Source organism: Parastagonospora nodorum, assembly GCF_000146915.1.
Source record: "Parastagonospora nodorum SN15 chromosome Unknown scaffold_29, whole genome shotgun sequence".
In the NCBI taxonomy this organism is placed as follows: domain Eukaryota; kingdom Fungi; phylum Ascomycota; class Dothideomycetes; order Pleosporales; family Phaeosphaeriaceae; genus Parastagonospora; species Parastagonospora nodorum.
This window is the reverse complement of record NW_001884577.1, coordinates 331,655-352,081: the sequence shown is the minus strand read 5'-3', so window position 1 is coordinate 352,081 and position 20,427 is coordinate 331,655. Positions and strand designations below refer to the sequence as shown.

Genomic DNA, 20,427 nt, shown 5'->3' with positions numbered 1-20,427 from the left:
ATTCACCCATCCTGGTTGGCTTACTGCAGCCACATGCACGCTTGTGCAGACAAGGTTCAACGTCTGGTTGGACAACGCAGAAGCACACACTGCATCTGGTGCTGTTGCTTCGATGGCAAGGCTGGGCAAACGCGCGCAACAAGGTAGCCAGGCATCATGAGCGCGAGGCATGTCTGGAGGTGAAACACACATTTCTGAAGACGCATGGGTTCACCATCAGCGCACTCCCGATGAGACGAGCGCTGTGTCCATGTGAAGGCCCACTTTAAAAGCACGCCGGCTGCGTGGAATCGGGCTGTCAGTTTAGTGCTGCTCTTCGCATGCGGATCCAAGCATTCATAGTGGCTCGTCTACCCCACACCAGTCGCCTCCCACCACCTTTCAAGAGCCCAGAGCTTCATCGATCGATGGCCACTCAACCCCGCTTCGCTTCTTTGTTGGAATTGCCATCGAATTCTAGTCGCACTGAGAAAGACGGCAAAGTGATACACAAGTGTAAACGCAATCACGATACACGGGTGGATGCAAGGGTTCTGAGTTCGTCTGAATCTGTCTACTCTGCGTAACCCCGCATGGGAGAGCCGGCCCTTTGTGCGCCATGATAACGACAAGACCGAATAGCCTGCTGAATAGTGCCTTTGTTAGGGGAAAGTTTACAATCTTCCGAATTACCGGAATCTCCAGCCCGTAGACTAACGCTGATTGACGTAGACTCAGACAAAGTCTTGGAGCGTGAGATAGGGAAGGGCCGATGCCGCGGCAATCCCTGCATAGAAGGGAAGCTTGAGCTGGATGAACAAGCATACAATGTGCCAGATTGGGAGGATTCATGCGGATGAGGTCAATTGATATCATGTTCATTTATCCGTCTAGTACGGCCCCGAGATGTGCGGATATGAACTCGGCATGAGTGCTCGCGTGCCTCTCGCAGTAGCGTGCCGAAAGTACCCTGTCGTGCATGTCGGTGATCAACCTTGCGTGAAACCACACATCATTCCTTCCAAACTCCGAATTGTGTACCCAAAAAAATTCTTTACTCATACAGTGATCCATGTTGAGAGCGGCTTCGTAGGCGCTGCAGATCCTCGTGCCAGCGTTTCAATCCCCGTTTCTCAGGGAGCATCGGCCTTAACTCGTGAGTTTAGTAGTTCATCGACTTGGGATCGTTGAAGCGCCACGCTCGAATCCTCGTCCATCTCCTTTAAGAGAACAGCTAGGACTTCCAGTGGGGGGTCGAGGTTGATTCGATACGCACGCTTCCATCGCTTCAAGCGCGCGATACCAGTGCAGGGCTATCAAACACAATAAACGTTAGCACATGCCCGCAGTCCAAAGCTGTACTACATGTCAAGCACCGTAACCGGAGAATTACTGGAACTCACCCCGTATTGTGCGCTCATGTCAAACTCACGCAAGACCTTCTCGTGCAAGCTCAGATCTGACTGATGTACTCTCGGCGCCGTCCTCAGCTTCTCCTTCGCAGCCCAGTACTTCTCGATCGCTGCTTCTGATATGCGCCTGGCCTCTTCTTCCTCAGGTGTGCTTTGCGCTTGTTGCGCTTCGACGACTTCTACCTTGGTTTGATCGATGAGGGCTGCTTCAGCTGTCGTGGGCTCATCTATGAGTTCGATAATTTCTGGCTTGGCCTCCTCCTGCTTCTTCACCAATTTTGCCAGCACATTTTTCTTTCCGCTCGGTGTGCGCGTGCTGGGTTTTGTGACTTTGTTTGATGCGCCGTGGAAAGCGAGGGTGGATTGCGACGACTTCGTCGCGGGACCGGAAACTCGTCGCTTAGGCGCCATTGTAGATGTGCGGTATCGATAGTCTAGGTGATTTGTAAATTAATCGAAGTTACGATATGTCGCGCGGTGGGTAGGGGGTGCGGTGTAGTTGTAGCACTGGGTAGTAGTGAGCGTCATGGGGCTTGGCAAAGGGATCGGCCGTGCACCTTTCGCGGTTGGCTGGACGATACGCGTGACGCGCGAACATGTGACTTAATCTCACAGCAACCCCTCCAATCAGACTGCTCCCATGAGCACACGCTCGACATCTGGAATCGACCAAAGTGGCTTCTATTTTGCTCGTAAGTGACCTGTTCTAGTTCCATCCATTCTGAGCTATTGATCATACCTCAAGGGCTGCAAACAAGCTGCATGCATAGGTTCAGGTACTGATCATATCCCAGACTACATATCAAATTGTACTGTCCTACATCCCTCCCAATCCTTCGGATCATGACCTCCACCACGCCCCCAGAAGTCGCTGCAAAAGTAGAATCCCTCATCCCCAAATTCAAACTCATCCGCCTCCTCAACTCCGACCAAGCCGGCCGCCGCATCTCCCTCTACGGCACCATTGACTCGCAGCCCGCCCTCTTCATCGCCGAGCGCGCCGCCTTTGACACCTCCGAGCAAAATCTAATCTCCTTCTCCACATCCCTGCGCAACATCAAGAATCTCGGCGCGAACGACATTTACTCCTGGTTTCTGGCCAACAGCAACCCCTCAGACAACCAGCCACCACCGGACTTCAAGTTGAACCTGATTTACCCTTGCACGGAGAAACATGTCAAGAAATACGAAGCACAGGGACTGAGAGTGGTTACGGAAACGCCGGATATATACAAGGATTATGTTCGGCCGTATATGGCTGCTCAGCGTGAGAAAGGGGCGCTGAACTGGGTGTTCAACATCATCGAGGGCCGGACTGAGCAAGAGGATGTCATGTACCGCGAATCCGACCCCAGCAAAGGATTCCTCCTACTTCCAGATCTGAACTGGGATCGCAAGACGATTGGGGCGCTGCATTTGTTGGGTTTGGTGGAGCGACGGGATATCTGGAGTGTGCGGGACCTCAAGAAGGGGAATGTGGAGTGGTTGAAGCACATGAAGATCAAGATGGTGGAGGCGACGTGTGGGCTGTACGAAGGGGTGGAGAGGGATCAGCTAAAGTTGTATGTCCACTGTACGTCATCTTCTTCCTGCTGCTTATCGACTTGGCTAACTAAAATAAGACCAACCCACATACTACCATTTCCACATTCACATTGTGCACGTTGCGCTCGAGGCTGGAAACACACAGGCCACAGGAAAAGCATTGGGACTGGAGAACATCATCTCCCAACTCGAGACGATGGCTGGCGGAGAAGATGCAGGCATGCATGATTCAAGCTTGACATATCACCTAGGCGAGCGAAGCGACCTCTGGGAGAAAGTGTATCTACCACTGAAAGAAGGAAAGGAAGTCAAAATCGACGAGGTCTGAGCCCCATGCCTACGAAATTACGAATTAGATTGACGATCAATAAAACCAGTGAACCAGACCTAGAGACACCGACTTTACATCAACCAACCGTCTTTTCAATCTCCTTCTCCTTCTCCTCCACAATGGGCAAGACTTCACTCCCCCTCTCCATCCTCTTAGTCAAAGCCACCAACCTCTCATCCTTCTCCAACTCCAGCCTTTTCCTCGCCTGTTCCGACGCCAATCTCGTCTGATCATCACTCGCACTCGTTCTCACACTATTCCTCACTCGCTTGACTCGGCTAACTCCACTCTCCGTCATACTCCTCTGTCGACTATCATTCCCATAACCAGTCTCCTCACTATTCGCTGTGGAGACCGAAGATCGAGGCGTGCGCCAGACCGCCAGACTACCCCAGATAGTGCCGTCGCTGGTCGAAATGTTGCGCCAAGGCTTCTCGCGGATGGAGAAGATGAGACAATCAACGAAACCCATGGACGTGAGGCAAATCGCCTGACCGACCCGTATAAACCACAAGGGGTGGTTGGCATAGCGGTCGCTGTAGTTCATGCTGTGGTGTACAAACGGCATTATCCACATTAGGATATACGCGATAGGGTAGATGAACATGAGACGGAGCTGGCGATGGATGCGTCTTCGTTGGCGCGCTAGGTGGCGCTGGCCAGGGGTTGAAGAGGATGATCGGTGACGGGAATATGTGGTCGTGACGGGCGTCGCGGGCACGATCGTGGACATAGGGTCCACAGTAGACTGTGTGTGCGGGGAAAGGGGCCCCTCGAGATCAAGAGTGGAGGACGGAGGTTGGACGGCATACCCGGATGGAATCACGAAGAGGCCAGGGCGGACAGAAGCGGTTCGTTTGGGCGGGTGTAATGTGGAACTGCCTGGTAGGGATTGTGTGGACGGAGCATGTGCTGTTGTCTGCTGGGCAGGGGCGTACGTTGTAGGTCCAAATGCTACAGCTGATCCTCTACGATGAGAAGCACCGGAAGAGGTGAAATCAAGAGGGGCTGAAGTTGTCCTGCGTAGAGATTCTCCTGGCGCGGTGGGTGTTGCGGGTTTCCCATCGATCAGAGATAGACCCGGTGCTGTGGTCACAGGCGTCATGCTACTTTGACTAATGCTTGCGTAAGAGCGGAATTCGCAGCCGACATATGCATATATGGCACCGGCAAGACTCAAAATTATAATGGCAACACAGTATCGCGGTATCCACGCCAGGGCGAGTCGATACCAGAACGGCCGGATCGGCAACTGACAGTAGGCGCCTAGTGATTCGTATGCGGGTCCAGGATTGAGAAATGCCAGAGCAGCCATCATCCCTGGTAATAAGAAGGCTCCGGAGAAGATGTAAGATCGATAGTCATACAGTCCATCCGAATTTCCTCTACCTGCAGGGCGGAAGATCTGCAATGCACTATGTACAGCAACCACAAGAACTGCATAGTCTCGGGACTTGTTAGTATACGCCCATCATAGAAGACTTTAAGAACTCACCACTCGTCTCAGTGCCATATTGAATGAAGAAACCACTAGCCTGACAGAAGCGTGTGTTTGTCTCCACCGTACCTCGCGCGAGAGAATAGACAGTGAAGACAAAAAACCAAATTGATCGCATTAGATCACCGTAGACTAAGAGCATAATCAGGCTTTGCCGTTGTCAGTTGTGCAACTCGTCGCTCAGCCTGAAAACTCACCGATGCCGAAAGAGCTTGGTCATGCGAAAGAACCAATAAAATGCAATGATGGAAGTCACTACGCTTACTGCAGAGCATACGAGAGCCATTATACGAATTTGGTTCGTACGATATAAATCGAGTGCCGCTGTGGACGAATATGCGGAATTCGGCGCGAGCCCCATGACGGAGAAGTCAAGCACCGAGGACAAGCCCCTTGTATCTCCTTGACGTGAATAAGGTTTTTTTCCTTTCCACCGGGTACGAGTTATAGCGGGTGTATGTGGTGCACAACAACACGATATTCAAAGCGGACAACGATGGCTGTCGAGAACGTAGGCAAACAGAGTAGTAATACCAAAGGTCATTCAAGATCGTCACTCCATTGGATGAATGCAGTATATTTGTTGATTGCAGTATGGACATCCCTAGTTCTGAAAACAGGTAAGACACAGTCCAGGTCGATACGAGATTGACATACCTCGCCGAGACACGACAAATCGTAACGGTGCGTGGGCAGGTATTCCAGCTTGGCGAAGCTCTTCCCAGCACGGATGAACAAAACTCTGAAATCGTTTCGGTCCAGTCCTCTTTCAGTCGCTCAATAGCGTGTTGCCGTCATAAGCACCAAAGCCTATCAATGTGCAAGGTAGACCACCGCACGCCACGCATAAGTCTCCTCCAGGAAAAGCAGTCTTCAGCACCTGAGAACGAACGTCGGCGACAAATTTTGAGAAGAGTCGTTGCCGCGTGTCCTAATCTAGAGATTCGGCAAGTGTAATCAGACTGAAGCGTAAATCGCCTCCTCCAGCAGCGGCTTCACGTTTGAGAAAGCTGCGTACTCCGAGATCAAGAGCCTTCTCGCTGAGCACGTCTTCATCCGGGGCCAACTCGCCGCGATTGAGCGGGCCTTTGCGTCGGCCGTCGAGTTCCCACAAATTGTTGTCGGGTGATTTGACGAAGCAGACGTAATGTAAATCAACGTTGTCCTCGGCGGTTGGAGCGCTGGTGTCTCCACCAGCGGCAGCAGCCTGGTGCGCGCTCTCAAGGGCTTCTGATTCGTAGAGCAGGTCAGCACGCTGGATGGGTTTCAGAGGTATCGCATCGTTCAGGAGCTTGGCTAGGTTGGAGGCGGGGTCTGTCGGTCCTGTCAGTTGCTGTGTCAGACTGTCTCGGGCAGCGTGCAGAAGCATACCGATATGGGAGCGTGCTGTGCCGTTGGACACGCCATGGAGCAGGCCTATGAGCCCACAGGCATTCCCAATCGTCTGTTTATACCAAACAACCTCCTCTTCCGGACCATGGCCCTGGTACTCGGGCCGGTCTTTGTCCTCCTGAATGCGGAACTTTTCATATGTCTCGCTCACGGGGAACACTAGGAGCAGCGCGTGAGCGGGTCGCGGCACGAAGGCAAGCAGCTCCGGCTCATCTATGCTGAAGACATCGTGGAAAGCCAGCTTCTGTGATAGGCCCAGCTTGTGGACAAGAGCGGACATGACCTCGGGATTGTTCTCTATTGTCGCATTAGCGGCGGATCATCTGGTAGTGAGCGCGATGACGTACCCAGAGGGACGAACCTCTTCTTGCCCGCGGGCACATCGGGCGACTCTGACGCAGACATGGTGGTTGTTGCTGGAGTGGTGGAGCTGCGGGGTGCTTGGTGCTTGGTGCTTGGTGCTCTGAAGTTGAGTGCTTCACGGTTATGTTACTTTCGCGACGCGGGGCAAAGACAGGCAGCAAACAAAACACGTCATCTCATGCCTGCTTCACGAACCATACGGGGCCCCAGCATGTAGTCGGGCGAATCTGGTTCGATTCATCGTTACCTCGTATGTCATCTGGGCTGTCCTCTGTGCGATGGCTCGTGCATGTAGGAGCTCAGGCTTTGGAGCTGCCCCGCCACTGCAGTCATTTCTGGTGGACCTGCATTTGACTCAGTACTGGACATGCCGACACGCAGCTTCTCTTCTGCTGCGCCCTTCTTTCGCACCAGAACCTTTCCATTGTTGCATCCAAGACTTGTTGCGTCAACACGCGTCCCAAGCTCAGCTCAGAATTTCCCCAGAACTGCAGCTACCGCAGCCCCCACCACCGCACCCAATAATTTCTTTACCCCACTACGCCCGCTTGCCGTCGACTTCTTCCAACGAACATTCCTGCCCACCATGTCCAGCTCAACCCTCGACGAGAGCCTAACCACCTTCCTCAAGACTCACGCCCCGAACAACGCGGGCGCCGAGACAGACGCTGTCAAGGCCTCCCAAACCCTCTTCCCTGAGGTCGCATACACGGACGCCGAGAAAGCTGAGCTCAGCCAATGGCTCATCACCGCCTCTCACATTGCCTCGTCTTCTGAGGACGCTGCAAAGTCCTCTGAGCGCCTGTCATCTCTCAACACACATCTCTCGAGCCGGACTACACTGCTCGGTGCCAAACCCTCCGTTGCCGACATCGCCATCTACCAGAAGCTTGCGCCAGTCGTGTCGAAATGGAGCGCAGAGGAGAGAACCGGCGAGCAGGGATACCACCACATCGTTCGCCATGTCGACTTTGTCCAGAACTCGCCGTTGTTCGGACTGAAGCTCGACGAGAAGGTCAACGTTGAGCTCGACAATGTCGTTTTTAAGATCAAGCCTGTAGACGCAAAGGCCGAGAAGGAGCGCAAGAAGAAGGAGAAGGAGGCTGCCGCTGCCAATGCCGTGGCCTCTGGCGCCACACCGACGACTCTGACCGGAGAGCAGGGAGCCACCAAGGGTGGACAGGGCGGCAAGAGCGCGAAGGAGAAGGCCAAGGGCCTGGCACAAGCAGCTGGCGAAGCTGTCGCGGGCACCGTCACTGGCAAGCCTACTTCAGGTGGTGCGCCAGAGGGTGCGCCAACCCAGAAGAAAGAGAAAAAGGAGAAGAAGCCCAAGCCACAGAAAGCGTACGTCTGCCCGTGCCTCTCCATCTGCGACCAGATTGCTAACAATGCTCCAGCGCACCCGTAGAAAAGCCCCTCTCTCCCGCCCTCATCGACCTCCGCGTCGGCCACATCCTCAAAGCCGAAACCCACCCCAATGCCGACTCCCTCTTTGTCTCCACCATCGCCTGTGGCGACGCCCCCGGCACCGACAACACTTCCGAATATGACGGCCAGGTCGTGCGAACCGTGTGCTCAGGTCTCAATGGCCTGATCCCGCTGGCAGAGATGCAAAACCGCAAAATCGTCGCAGTATGCAACCTCAAGCCCGTTACCATGCGCGGCGTCAAGTCATGCGCCATGGTCCTTGCTGCGTCACCCAGAGTCGCAGAAGGCGAAGACTCGCACAAGGGACCTGTGGAACTGGTCAACCCACCTGAGGGAGCAAAGGCTGGTGACAGGATATACTTCGAGGGCTGGGAGGGCGAGCCGGAGCCGGTGCTGAACCCGAAGAAGAAGGTCTGGGAGATGATCCAGCCGGGCTTCACAACTACGGATGCACTCGAGGTCGCTTTCGACGTGGGTGTTGTTCCACAGTTGGCGGGTGAGGGTGCGGAGAAGAAGAGTGGTGTTGCGAAGTTGAGGACGAAGGAGGGCTTGTGCAGTATCCCGACGCTCAAGGGCGCGGTTGTGCGATAGATGCATATTGCATGGCGCATCGTACTGCGTAGGACTGATCTCTTGGAGAAGAATGGTGTATCTGGTAAGCATCTAGATCACCAGACCTTGAAATGGCACAGAACCAAAAAAAGCACCACGTCCCAAGTGACACAGCATCACCTTGTGTCAAGTTCCAAAATGTGAACGTCTTTGACTATTATGTAGTGAGATCTATATTCAGTATCCTACTCCAGCACTGTATCGCCGCCCATCAAGTCATCCCAGCGTCCACACTTACTTAGTGCTTCTTCAGCGCATCCAAGAACTTTTGCGGCGGCTTCTGCTCGTATCCCTCGGGATTGTTCTCCGTCCACTTCCACAGATCCGCACACGCATCTTCCAGCGTAAGCTCCGTCTTCCAGTTCAACTCCTTGTTCGCCAGCGTCGGGTTCGCCGTCAGATCCAGCACATCGCCATGCCGTCTCGGGGCCGTCTCATACGGCAGCTCGCGGCCCACGACATTGCTGAACGCCTTGATCATCTCCAAGACGGTGGAGCCGCGGCCCGAGCCCAGATTCCACGCCTTGACACCGGGCTTTTGTTCGCGCAGGTAGTTGAGCGCCTGCAAGTGGCCGCGCGCAAGATCGAGGACGTGGATGTAATCGCGGATCGCGGTGCCGTCTTTGGACTTGTAGTCGTCGCCAAAGACAAGCAGCTTGTCGCGCTTGCCGATTGCGACTTGTGCAAGGAGCGGGAGCAGGTTGTATGGGACGCCGAGCGGGTTCTCGCCCATGATGCCCGAGGGATGAGCGCCGGCGGGGTTGAAGTAGCGCAGCAATGCGCCGTTCCATTTCTTGCCTTCTTCCTCTTTGCCTTCCTTCTTCGCCTTGTTGCGCTGCGCGTTGATGGTGTCTTCGATGACGCCCTCGACGGTGGACTTTGTGCGGCCGTACACGTTGGTTGGGCCGATGGGGCAGTGTTCGGGGATGGGGATCATGTTCTCGAAGCGCGTGGCGTCGCCGTAGACAGTGGCGGATGAGGAGAAGACGATGTTGGTGACATTGTGCTTCACCATCGAGGAGAGGAGGGCAACGGAGCCACCGACGTTGACTTTGTAGTATGTGAGAGGAATTTCGCCAGACTCGCCGACAGCCTGGGGTGGTTAGTCAGTATGACTGAATGCTCCCACAGCCATGAAGCTTACCTTGAGAGCAGCGAAGTGAATGACATTGTCAATGTCTGGGTTCTCTTCGAAGACCTTGTCGAGCGCAGCTTCGTCGGTGATGTCGGCCTGGTAGAAGGCTGGTCGCTTGCCGCAGATGAGCTCGATGCGATTGACGACTTCGGGCGACGAGTTGTAGAGATTGTCGACGATGACGACCTTGTAGTCTGCCTCGAGAAGAGCGAGAGCTGTGAAGGAGCCAATGTAGCCCGTGCCACTAGAATAGAATTAGCTGTTGCTGTTTGCAGAGCCCGAGCTGAAGCGCATGGCGGGGTGGAGGGGCAGAAGCTCACCCAGCGACGAGAACCGATCCGACAACCATCTTGAATACGCGGGCTTGTAGGGGGGACAAGGTTCTTCAGACGTGATTGAAAGCGCTTGAGCGATGTGTACTTGGGCTGTGAGGACCGCTGGGATGTTCCGCCGATATAAAAACCTGGGAACACGCGCTGGAGGCGCAAGCCATCCCGCGCTAATTGCCCATGGCGGATGCAATTCCGTATCAAGACGGCCAAGCACCGATCACAATGTGTACCTGAGGCACGCCTTTCACAAGAACACGGCGTTGATTACGCAGCTCGTCTCATTTTAAATGCTCGTTCAGGGTGGCTCGAGTGAATCGGGAAGTGGTAGGGCGTGGTTAAGATGCGAGGGGTCCGGGGCTTCGTCATCAGTACAAGTCATGTCCCCCAACATGTCAATGTGACAAGGAGGTGGGTCTGCCGTTGGGATACCTTGTACATGGATGGTACATTTCATCTGCAGATGGGCTCGTCAAGCAGCCTAAAGTTATACATACACAGATGCTCGCCGTCGCAACTAAATCTTGTTGATACTGCGTATAGAGTTAGGCTGGCCAATGCCCTTGTCACTTTTCATCATCTGTCATGGTTGATAGCCTACAGTAGAGACACGGGTTTTCTTCATCAGCAAGCTATCGAGATAGAACAACTAGTCATTGCGCATCGCACGAAAGGCTCAGGGACTAAGGTGACACACACAGGCCCTGAAGTCGTTCACGGGTCACTGCCTCGTCCCCACGCTCGCGGACGGTGACAATATTTGGTATTGAGCCACATTTACTAGTCGTACCTGCAGAAACAAGCCACTTCTTTTCAACTTTCAGTTAGGACAGCTTGGAGCACTCTCGCAGCTCGAAAAGTAACCTTCGGACTACGCCTCTCAAGAATGCTCACATGGAGCTAGCTAACGTGACGTTTCCGTCAAGCGTAAGGCTTTGTGACACAGCGGGCAAACACAGGCGAAGCAGGTGGGAGAACGAGCTCAACAGTGGTACCTAGTTTCGATCAGGGTCCGCTCCCCACAGTGCATGAGGCCGGCCCATCCATGCAATTTTCGAGCTAGACGTCAGATCGGAATTCAGACTCCTACAACACGAGGTTCTTCATCCCGACTGTCTCTTGTTCTCGTGGTCGCAATAATGGGACAAGTCAGTGCTTTGCTTTGTGTTGTCAGTGCGCTAGTTTCTGCTTCCGGTGATCCCTGCGCAAAACGCGCTTTCTCCATGTTCGAACTTCACTACCACCGCGACTTTCTCATCCACATAGATCCATAGCATCGTTCGCGCGCATGAAACATGGTCGCGGACTACACATCGACAGACTGAAAGCTTTGAAAGAGTTGTTTGGATCACTGGGAGTGCTGCGCCACGGCTGACTTTGACGCGTCTAACACGTGTTTACGGACACCGCTTTGGAATCCACCGTTCACAAGACTGCATTCGCGACATTCAAGAGCAAGAGGAGGGTATTCGGGCTATATTTCGGTGCCTGTGATTAATAGAACGACGGAATTGAATCTGCCAACCTGAGGTAAGCCCTTTTAGATATCCCTGTTGCTCGAGGTGAAGACATCGCGGGTGCACCGAGCACTCTCGACAACACTTTTCACCTTCACCCAGCAAACGTCTCTTCACTTTTCCGTGGGACTTTCCCTGCCCCCGCAATTGTTTGTCATTGTTGTTGTTATTCACCTTGACTTTGCGCGATGTCAACGCCGCTAGTGTTGTCGAGTACAAAACTCAACTTTCAGCAATTCTTCAACCCAATTTCTCCATCACTTTATCCTCCAACTTACAAACAACTCACACTTGCGAAGGCACAAATTCCACGCTTCGCTCCCACAACAATCGAAAGCTATTCTCACCCCCCACACAATCCACCTCTCAGCCTCCGCCATGTCCCAACTTGGAGGTATGGGCGCAACGCCTGCCCGCCGCTCTGCCCGCCTTTCCCAAGCAGGTTCGGTTACGGGCCAATCTGTCGTCACTACTATGACCAACGGCGGAACCAGGCAGCGCAAGAAAGGCCCTCTCACCAAAGTCAAGCCGCGTAAGTCTAACGCTTATGGTGCAAGCGGTCGTGTTGGTGCTGCAGAAGAGCTATCGATCTCCGCTACCGGCTTTGCGCAGGCCTTTCAAAACCAGCGTGGTGAGGCTGCTGCGCGCGACGAGGAAGACGAAGAAGAAGACGACGTCGATGAGCTTGGCGACGGGACTCCGCGCATGAGTGGTGCTCTGAACGGCCGTACTCCCCAGCGCTCCTCTTCACCTGAGCTTGAAGCTCCCACTCCAATGCCGCCAGGTCTTTCATTTATGGACAGTGAGGACCTTGCCCCTAGCGAGAACGATTTGTCGGCGTCTGTCGGCAACACTTCCAAGTCCTTCGGCCCTGTCCACGAAGCTGGCATGCTATTTCGACCCCTGCGCCAAGTTGCTGCTCGATCACCATCTGCAGAGGTCTTTGCTAAGCCCCTCTGGCAGACGAATAGAACTCGCCATCGCCAGACTCAAGCCAACGTACAAGAGGAGGAAGACGTCGAGGTCGCGGTCGAGATCGAGCCCGTCCGACAGCAGCCACCCAAGCAGGTGACGCCCGCGCCAAGGAAAGTCATTGATCAGTCTGCCAGCCAGCCGCTTGCAGAAGAGCGAGAGGGCCCTACTTCGCTTCGCAGCAAGCCGCGTAAGCAGCCTTCTCAGCAGCGAGCCGCCGACCCTCATCTGGACGAGTGGCTTGGTAATGTTGAGCCGGGTCTCAAGGATGATGACAAGTGGTTCTGGGAGCGATACTTCAACCCGCTCTTCTGGACATTGGTCTGCGCGGCTGGCTTGCTCGCTATTTGCTTTGGACTTGTTCAACTCATGACCTCGAAACACGAACCCAACTCCATTACCCGGCCTGGTATGGTCACCGCATTCGGCAACCGGATCTCCAACGCGTATTATGATGTCGCAGACTGGGTCATGCCTGCTGAGCGTCCCGAGAAAAAGAAGCAAAATATGGATGAGTTCAAAAGGGGCGACGGAACCATCGACGACAACTACCTTTGGTCTCGCATGAAGAAGATCTACAACGAGTTCGACAGTCGCTTTGAGAACATGGACGACACAATTGCTAAGCTCAACCAACATCTGCCAGAGTACATGGTTGTCCGTACCCTCCCAGATGGCAGGCGAGAAGTCACCGATGAATTCTGGAATGCCCTAATCAGCAAAGCCGAGTCTTCTGGAGGTGACGCAGAATGGACTGAATTCCTCAAGCGCAACGAAGACAAGCTCCGTGATATCTTTGGAGGTACCTCCACGGGCACTCCGTCAGATATGCGTCCCGAAGCAGTCTCCCGCGAGGAGTTCATGAACCTGGTCCAGAGGCACTATGACACGATGGCAGCTCAAGTTGATGAGAAGGTGTATCAAGCAATTCAAGGCCAAGCCTCCCAAATCAAGGCAATCGCTCAGGCGGAAGCCAAAAAAGCCATGATTGACTCCATCCGACTCCACACTCTGGCACAGAGCAATCTGCTCACCAACTATGAGCTCAACCTCCAAAAGGCAAACCACTTTTCGCCCGGCCTCGGTGCCGTCGTCATACCTACCCTTACATCTGCCACTTTCCTCGATAGCCCGAGCCCATGGGGTTCCTTGGGTCGACTACTGTTCTCCCGATACCGCAACCCGCCAAAGGCTGCCCTCGATAGATGGGAAGAACCGGGCGACTGCTGGTGCGCGGCACCTAACCCTATGATGAGTGGGCAAGCTCAGCTCACTGTCGCCCTGGCCCGCCCGGTCTACCCGCAGCAGGTCACTATCGAGCACCTGCCAATGTCGATGATGCCAAGCAAGAAGATCACCAACGCCCCGCGCACCATCGAGCTCTGGGTCGAGACGGATCAAAGTGTGGAGTCGCAAGGCTCGCACCGTGAAGGTTCGTGCCAGGAGGGCCCAGCAGGCTGGTCCTGCCTGGGTTCCTTCAGGTACAACATTCACGCGTCCAATCACCAACAGACGTTTGATCTCGACGTCCCGAGCCCGGTGCCGGTCTCCAAGGCCATGCTTCGGGTCACTAGCAACTGGGGCGCTGACCACACCTGTCTGTACCGGGTGCGTCTTCACGGAAAAGACGCCGCCGAGGACCACCAGTACGAGGTGCGTCTGAACGACCCGGTACAGTAGTTGCTGGTGACCGTGCGCGGTGGTGGGTGGGTGTAGAGCGATGGACTCTGTTGTTGGTTGGAATTACGACGTGGTAGCATGACAGCATTGTTTGGCGTTTCTGCTTGCTCTTCGGAGCTTGTTTTTGTTCTTTTCGGATGGATGGATAAGCTATATACCCTTTCATTGTAGCCACCTCAGCCTAGATTACGACGACAAATGCATTCCTGATTGATACCCCTAACGATTATATGTGACTATACGAGACGCCTTCATTGCCTGTAGTATTGCCAAGGAACTCCGGGTACACGTATAGCCGCAGCGTATGCTGTCACCGGAGACGTTTTGGTGACTGTGACTATGCACGTGCCAGGTACTTCGACTTCCCGATTCGGCCAGCGCGACCCGCGTTTCGCGTGTTGACAAGCCCCCGCGTCAAAACACTGTCCGCAGTATTGACGCCCCGCAACGACACGATACACTCCACATACACATCATGTCATCTCTACTAGATGCTGTCCTCAACTCGGATGCGGCACCGACGCCCTCGAGCGATGCGGGCATTCCTGGACGCACACCGCGAATGCGCTCTTCGTCTGCCAGACCTCGCGGGCCTCCTTCAGAGAGCAATGGCGCAAACAGCGACGTTGAAGGATTTCCAGATGACGAAGTCGTAGGTGCGAGGGTACCAGGCAGACGGACTAACGGACCTCGAACCGACGTACCTAGGGTTGTCGATGTGACGGCAGAGACGCTGTCACTTCGGTTCCAAGAGTTTCTGGAGACGTGAGCTCTACGATATCTTTGATCATAGCTTGCACTGATTTTTCAAAGATTCACAGAGGAGATACCGTCATCAGCACTACCCGCTTCGAGCATTCAAACCACCGACAAGTACTACATTGCGCAGGTCAGGGGCATGAGGCTCTGGGGCCTGTCTACACTCTACGTCGATTACACACACCTCGATAGCCACGAAGATGGTGTTTTGGCCAAAGCAATTGCCAGCGAATACTATCGCTTCCTGCCTTACATGACCAGAGCTCTCCACAACGTCATTGCAAAGTACGAGCCGGTATACTTCCGCCAGCATCGCCAGCCGACGTCGACCATCTCAGGAACAGATGCTTCCAACGCTGGCAATTCCGCAAACGACAACCAAAACGATCAGACCTCGAACCAGCAGACAGACAAAGTGTTCACACTGGCTTTCTACAATCTGCCCCTCATCTCCCGCATTCGCCAGCTACGAACAACTTCCATTGGGCAGTTGTTGTCAATATCAGGAACTGCCACTCGCACTTCCGAAGTCAGGCCTGAGTTGTCAATGGCTACCTTCATTTGCGAAGCCTGCAACACTGTTGTACCCAACATCGAACAGACTTTCAAGTACACGGAACCGACACAATGCCCAAACAGCACATGTATGAACAGGGAGGGTTGGCGCCTGGATATCAGACAATCCACTTTCGTCGACTGGCAGAAAGTTCGCATACAGGAGAATAGTTCGGAGATTCCCACAGGAAGCATGCCACGCACAATGGATGTTATTCTCAGAGGAGAGATGGTCGATCGCGCCAAAGCCGGTGAAAAATGCATCTTCACAGGCACCGTTATTGTCATACCAGACGTCAGCCAATTCCGTGTTCCAGGTGTCCGGCCACAAGCCATGAGAGATACGTCAAACGCTAGCCGTGGCAATGATGCGGGTGGCACTGGTGTGAGCGGTCTCAAAGCCCTTGGTGTTCGCGATCTCACCTACCGCATGTCGTTCCTCGCATGCATGCTCTCACCAGACAATTCTACCCCGGGTCAACCATCGAACCACCATCTGACTGGGCAAGCTACCAACATTATCAGTTCCCTTGGCCAAGGTCAGCTTGAGCAGAATCCGGCCAGCGGTGAGCTGGCTCAGGAGGAGTACCTTGGTACTCTCACTGCATCGGAGATTCAAGACCTGAAGGATATGGTGCACAAGCCCAACATCTTCATGCGGCTTGTTGACTCGATCGCACCAATGGTGTACGGCCACCAAGTTATCAAGAAAGGTCTACTACTTCAACTTATGGGCGGTGTATCAAAGGAAACGCCAGAGGGCATGGCTCTTCGTGGTGACATCAACATCTGTATTGTTGGCGATCCTTCGACCTCCAAGTCTCAATTTCTCAAATACATCTGCAGCTTCTTGCCTCGTGCAGTATACACGTCTGGTAAGGCTTCTTCGGCTGCTGGTCTCACCGCAGCTGTTGTTAAAGATGAGGAGACTGGCGAGTTCACCATCGAGGCTGGTGCGCTCATGCTTGCTGACAATGGTATTTGTGCCATCGATGAATTTGACAAGATGGACATTGCGGATCAGGTTGCTATCCACGAAGCCATGGAACAGCAGACAATTTCGATCGCCAAAGCTGGTATCCAGGCCACACTCAATGCGCGCACATCGATCCTGGCAGCAGCCAACCCAGTCGGTGGCCGCTATAACCGTAAAACAACGCTTCGCGCCAACGTCAACATGTCCGCACCCATCATGTCGCGTTTCGATCTTTTCTTCGTCGTCTTAGACGAGTGCGACGAGTCTGTCGATCGCCACCTTGCTGAGCACATTGTTTCGATCCACAAAGACCGTGATGAAGCGGTGACACCAGAGTACAGTACTGAGCAGTTACAACGGTACATCCGCTTCGCCAAAACGTTCCGTCCAGAGTTCTCAGATGAGGCGAGGGAGACTTTGGTGGAGAAGTACAAGGAGTTGAGGGCGGACGATGCGCAGGGTGGCATCGGACGCAACAGCTACCGAATCACTGTTCGACAGCTTGAAAGTATGATTCGTCTTTCAGAAGCCATCGCAAAGGCCAACTGTGTCAACGACATCACCCCAGACTTTGTCAAAGAAGCTTACAACCTCCTCCGTCAATCAATCATCTCTGTCGAGAAGGATGACATTGAGGTCGAGGATGAAGACGATGAAGCGGTCCTAGCTGCTGCCGCAGCTGCTGAAGCCCAAGACGGCGACGGTGGGGCAATGGACGAGGACCAGCAAGATGCTTCACGAGCGCGCACAGCGACGCCTGCTGTTGCACCTCGCGAAAAGACCAAGATCACACACGACAAATATGTTGCCATGCGCAACATGTTTGTCAAGCGCATTAGCGAAGACCAAGATGAGACACAAGATGGTGTTGATGAGGAGGAGCTTCTCGTCTGGTATCTTGAGCAGAAAGAAGCTCAGCTGGAGACTCAGGAGGATATGGAGGCGGAGAGAGCACTGGCGAAGAAGGTGCTCAAGAAGATTGTAAAGGTATGTTTCTACCATTGTTTGAACAGCAAGGCAGATGCTGACTATTGTGTCAGGAACAATTCTTGATGCTTATCCGTGGAGAGGGTCTCGCAGACGATCAGGGCGAGACCATCCCGAGTGACAAGGTCATGTATGTGTTGCATCCTAACTGTCCGGTTGACGACATGATTTAAACGCGATTTGTGATGAGTATAAGATGCTGTCGATGGACTGATGAGGTTCGAGGCGTTTGGCTTCCAAGTTAACGCTGAGCATGACGATGCTTTCGTGAGCTGCAAGGACGAAGATTGGATTCGAGTGACTCCTTGATTGTTCCCCAACAAGGAGAATCTGGGGGAAAGACCTAGTTGTGGATATGTAGTCACGCATAATGATATACCCGAAGCACTTCACACTCTTGACTTCATCTGCGCACGTCTCAACAATCATACTACCCAACTCTTCTAGCTTGACGAAAAGGCATTACGTAAGTGCAACAAAAGTCGCTATACAAGCATCAGCGTGAAAGTTTTCTTGACACTGTCTGTCACGAAATATTTTGAGCATTATTCATATCTTCGCACACAGGGAGAGTAAATTGACAAGCAATATTGACATAAATTTGTGACCAGCAAGCTGGGTTTGATAAAAAGGGTGAAATATATACAGAATGTAACCAAGATCCAACATCGACGTTCCTGACGAGTTCAAACGCATCCGGGATGGTTCGGCGCCTGTGGTTTTGAGCCGTACGCTCCGCGTTGAGCAAGCGCTTACGGGCAGTTGACAGTGATGGAGGCGCTGCCGGTGGAGAAGTAACCCTCGGTGCTATGTTTTATTAGTATACGAATCTAGCGAATAATGTGACAGGTGAAACTTACGCAACGATCTGGTAGTTGTGCTGGCCGAGCTTGAGGCCCTGGGCAGTCCAGGCGTCGAAGTGGGTCTTCATGTTGACAGAACCGCTGGAGCGCTTGTTCTGACGAACAGACCAGTACTGCTGAAAGGTCGAGGTGCCGTCGATGGAAGGCTGGTTGGTACGAGTAGTCTGAGCAATCTTGTACGAAGAGCCATCAGCGGTGACGGTGCCCTTGTTCTGGGCGTTGGACGACGGGTCGTAGGTGCCGAAGTTCTCAACGACATAGTACTCGACGAGCGGGTTGCGGGTCCAGCCGTAGATGGCGAGGTACGAGTTGCCGTTGGGGCTGTAGGTACCAGAGTAGGTGATGGTACGGGCAGATCCAGGGTTCCATCCCTTTCCTCCGACGAGGTTGCCGCCAGAGCCCCACTTGACGCTGTAGGATCCGCCAGCACCGTTGGTGTAGGTAGCCTGGGCGCCGTTGTCGGTCCACCAGGAGTAGTAGCAGCCGTTGTGGGTGCCAGTGGAGGAGGGAGTGTTCTGGCGAGCAACGAGGTCACCAGACGAGCGAGCAGCAACGTCGGTGGCGGGGGCGGCCATGGCGCCGGTGGCAGCAATGGCTGCGGTTACGATGGAGGTGAAGGAAACCATTTTGAATGTAAGGTCACTGTCGAAGTGGAAAGTCTTGCTTGTTGATGAAGTGAGTGAAGCTGGATGTGATTGACCGTGGTGAGGATTTTCTGGATGGACGACTCAAGCCGTCTTTATAGCTCACGCTGCCATTGTGGACCATGGTATGAAGATCGATCTTCGGCTATTCAGTTCTGTGGTCAGGGTTGCTGGCAGCATGATGGCAAAGTGCTACGGTCATCTATCTGCAAGTAGCCAAGTCTTCATTCAGGGAACCAGGGATGTGAGGCTACTATATACTCGTCTTGGCTATGCGAGAGCGTCACTGACGAAAGTAGTACAACATAGCTAATGGGGACGGGCCAGATTCGGGAACTTCAGAAAATCCTTGGAGTTTATGCAAAATGATTGGTGCTTCTTCTTGAAACACACTGCCCGGAATTGTCCCATGTGGTCTTTAGGGCAGATTTCTTAATATCGATGCTGTGGGGTTTGTTTCGGGGGGCCACAGTTGCTAACCTCTCATGGAACTCACTACTGCCACAACCGGATCCCCTTTTCTTATTTCACGCCAAGCTTTCCGCCTTTTGTTTTCCCATCGGTTAATGAGAGGCTTGGAAGGCCTTGGGAGAACTTGGCGCAGATACGAGAGCGTGGAGCCGTGAATTAGTCCCGGCACCCAGCATGAAGCGTTTGTGGCGGCCGCAGCCATCATCACTTGGCACTTTATTGTCGACATTTTGGCGCAACGCGTAGCGAAGACGTGTTAGCATGTATGATGAGCTGCACTCGTTGTGTGTGTTGTGTTCTCGGTGCCAAGCCGAGCTGAGGAAGGTGGAACGAACGTAGATGAAGGGAGTGTGTTGGGTGGGGACACTACGTGACGTCGGCACCGCTTGTTTCGAAACTGCGATCCGTCTCCCGAGCCTCACGCCCTGCCACGTTCCAGCCCTTCGTGACCACCGGGAAAGGTGTACTATCGCGTTCCTTACCGAATCACTTGTCGAATCCGACCGAGATCTCATCTAGAAGAACGACTCGCCGAATCCAGAATCCACTTTTCCGACCACCCTGGCTGGATCGTTCCGAGGTTGTGCCTGATTAACTGAGCATGTTCAGAGAATTCTCTCGCCGCGTACAGTAATTGCATCGAGCACTTTACGTCGCCCCTTCAAACGGACAAAGATAGCAACTCTACCAGGAAGCCGGCTGCACAGCCTGGGTCGTGGTAATGGACCTGCAAGCGGCGATTTGCGATGTTGTTTCATCTACGCACGATAATAGCATAACCATTATCACCGCACCATTTCAGCCGTCTCCTCAACATAATCTCAACACACAGCGATCACAAGATGTCGTCGCCACGCGCACAGTCGGAGAATATCGAAGTCCTAAGTTCCTGATGATCCGGAGAATTGCAGTAAGCGAGTGAGCCACTTCGCCATAGCGACCGCCTCTCGGGTGGCAGAAATGCTAATAGCCGCACTGC

The 20,427-nt window shown here is 53.6% G+C and overlaps 9 protein-coding genes across 9 annotated transcripts; 4 read left to right on the top strand and 5 right to left on the bottom strand.

Moving 5' to 3' along the window:
- Positions 1–1,112: 1,112 nt before the first annotated feature.
- On the bottom strand, positions 1,113–1,802 carry SNOG_14048 (hypothetical protein; the record flags this gene model as incomplete). The annotated part of the gene is made up of 2 exons (XM_001804195.1): positions 1,113–1,292; positions 1,383–1,802. 2 exons carry the CDS (start codon positions 1,800–1,802, stop codon positions 1,113–1,115), a joined length of 600 nt encoding a protein of 199 aa, XP_001804247.1.
- A 432-nt stretch (positions 1,803–2,234) lies between these two features.
- SNOG_14047 (hypothetical protein) lies at positions 2,235–3,264 on the top strand (the record flags this gene model as incomplete). The annotated part of the gene is made up of 2 exons (XM_001804194.1): positions 2,235–2,964; positions 3,014–3,264. The coding sequence occupies 2 exons, from the start codon at positions 2,235–2,237 to the stop codon at positions 3,262–3,264; spliced, it is 981 nt and encodes a 326-aa protein (XP_001804246.1).
- A 79-nt stretch (positions 3,265–3,343) lies between these two features.
- Positions 3,344–4,780, bottom strand: SNOG_14046 (hypothetical protein; the record flags this gene model as incomplete). Its single annotated transcript, XM_001804193.1, has 2 exons — positions 3,344–4,672; positions 4,763–4,780. 2 exons carry the CDS (start codon positions 4,778–4,780, stop codon positions 3,344–3,346), a joined length of 1,347 nt encoding a protein of 448 aa, XP_001804245.1.
- Positions 4,781–5,696: 916 nt separating this feature from the next.
- SNOG_14045 (hypothetical protein) lies at positions 5,697–6,562 on the bottom strand (the record flags this gene model as incomplete). The annotated part of the gene is made up of 2 exons (XM_001804192.1): positions 5,697–6,454; positions 6,505–6,562. 2 exons carry the CDS (start codon positions 6,560–6,562, stop codon positions 5,697–5,699), a joined length of 816 nt encoding a protein of 271 aa, XP_001804244.1.
- A 544-nt stretch (positions 6,563–7,106) lies between these two features.
- SNOG_14044 (hypothetical protein) lies at positions 7,107–8,539 on the top strand (the record flags this gene model as incomplete). Its single annotated transcript, XM_001804191.1, has 2 exons — positions 7,107–7,864; positions 7,918–8,539. The coding sequence occupies 2 exons, from the start codon at positions 7,107–7,109 to the stop codon at positions 8,537–8,539; spliced, it is 1,380 nt and encodes a 459-aa protein (XP_001804243.1).
- Positions 8,540–8,798: 259 nt separating this feature from the next.
- SNOG_14043 (hypothetical protein) lies at positions 8,799–10,044 on the bottom strand (the record flags this gene model as incomplete). Its single annotated transcript, XM_001804190.1, has 3 exons — positions 8,799–9,653; positions 9,705–9,939; positions 10,016–10,044. 3 exons carry the CDS (start codon positions 10,042–10,044, stop codon positions 8,799–8,801), a joined length of 1,119 nt encoding a protein of 372 aa, XP_001804242.1.
- A 1,875-nt stretch (positions 10,045–11,919) lies between these two features.
- Positions 11,920–14,193, top strand: SNOG_14042 (hypothetical protein; the record flags this gene model as incomplete). Its single annotated transcript, XM_001804189.1, has 1 exon — positions 11,920–14,193. The coding sequence occupies one exon, from the start codon at positions 11,920–11,922 to the stop codon at positions 14,191–14,193; it is 2,274 nt and encodes a 757-aa protein (XP_001804241.1).
- A 475-nt stretch (positions 14,194–14,668) lies between these two features.
- Positions 14,669–17,643, top strand: SNOG_14041 (hypothetical protein; the record flags this gene model as incomplete). The annotated part of the gene is made up of 3 exons (XM_001804188.1): positions 14,669–14,958; positions 15,007–17,470; positions 17,524–17,643. 3 exons carry the CDS (start codon positions 14,669–14,671, stop codon positions 17,641–17,643), a joined length of 2,874 nt encoding a protein of 957 aa, XP_001804240.1.
- Positions 17,644–18,049: 406 nt separating this feature from the next.
- On the bottom strand, positions 18,050–18,959 carry SNOG_14040 (hypothetical protein; the record flags this gene model as incomplete). The annotated part of the gene is made up of 2 exons (XM_001804187.1): positions 18,050–18,277; positions 18,331–18,959. 2 exons carry the CDS (start codon positions 18,957–18,959, stop codon positions 18,223–18,225), a joined length of 684 nt encoding a protein of 227 aa, XP_001804239.1. The 3' UTR covers positions 18,050–18,222.
- Positions 18,960–20,427: the final 1,468 nt, after the last annotated feature.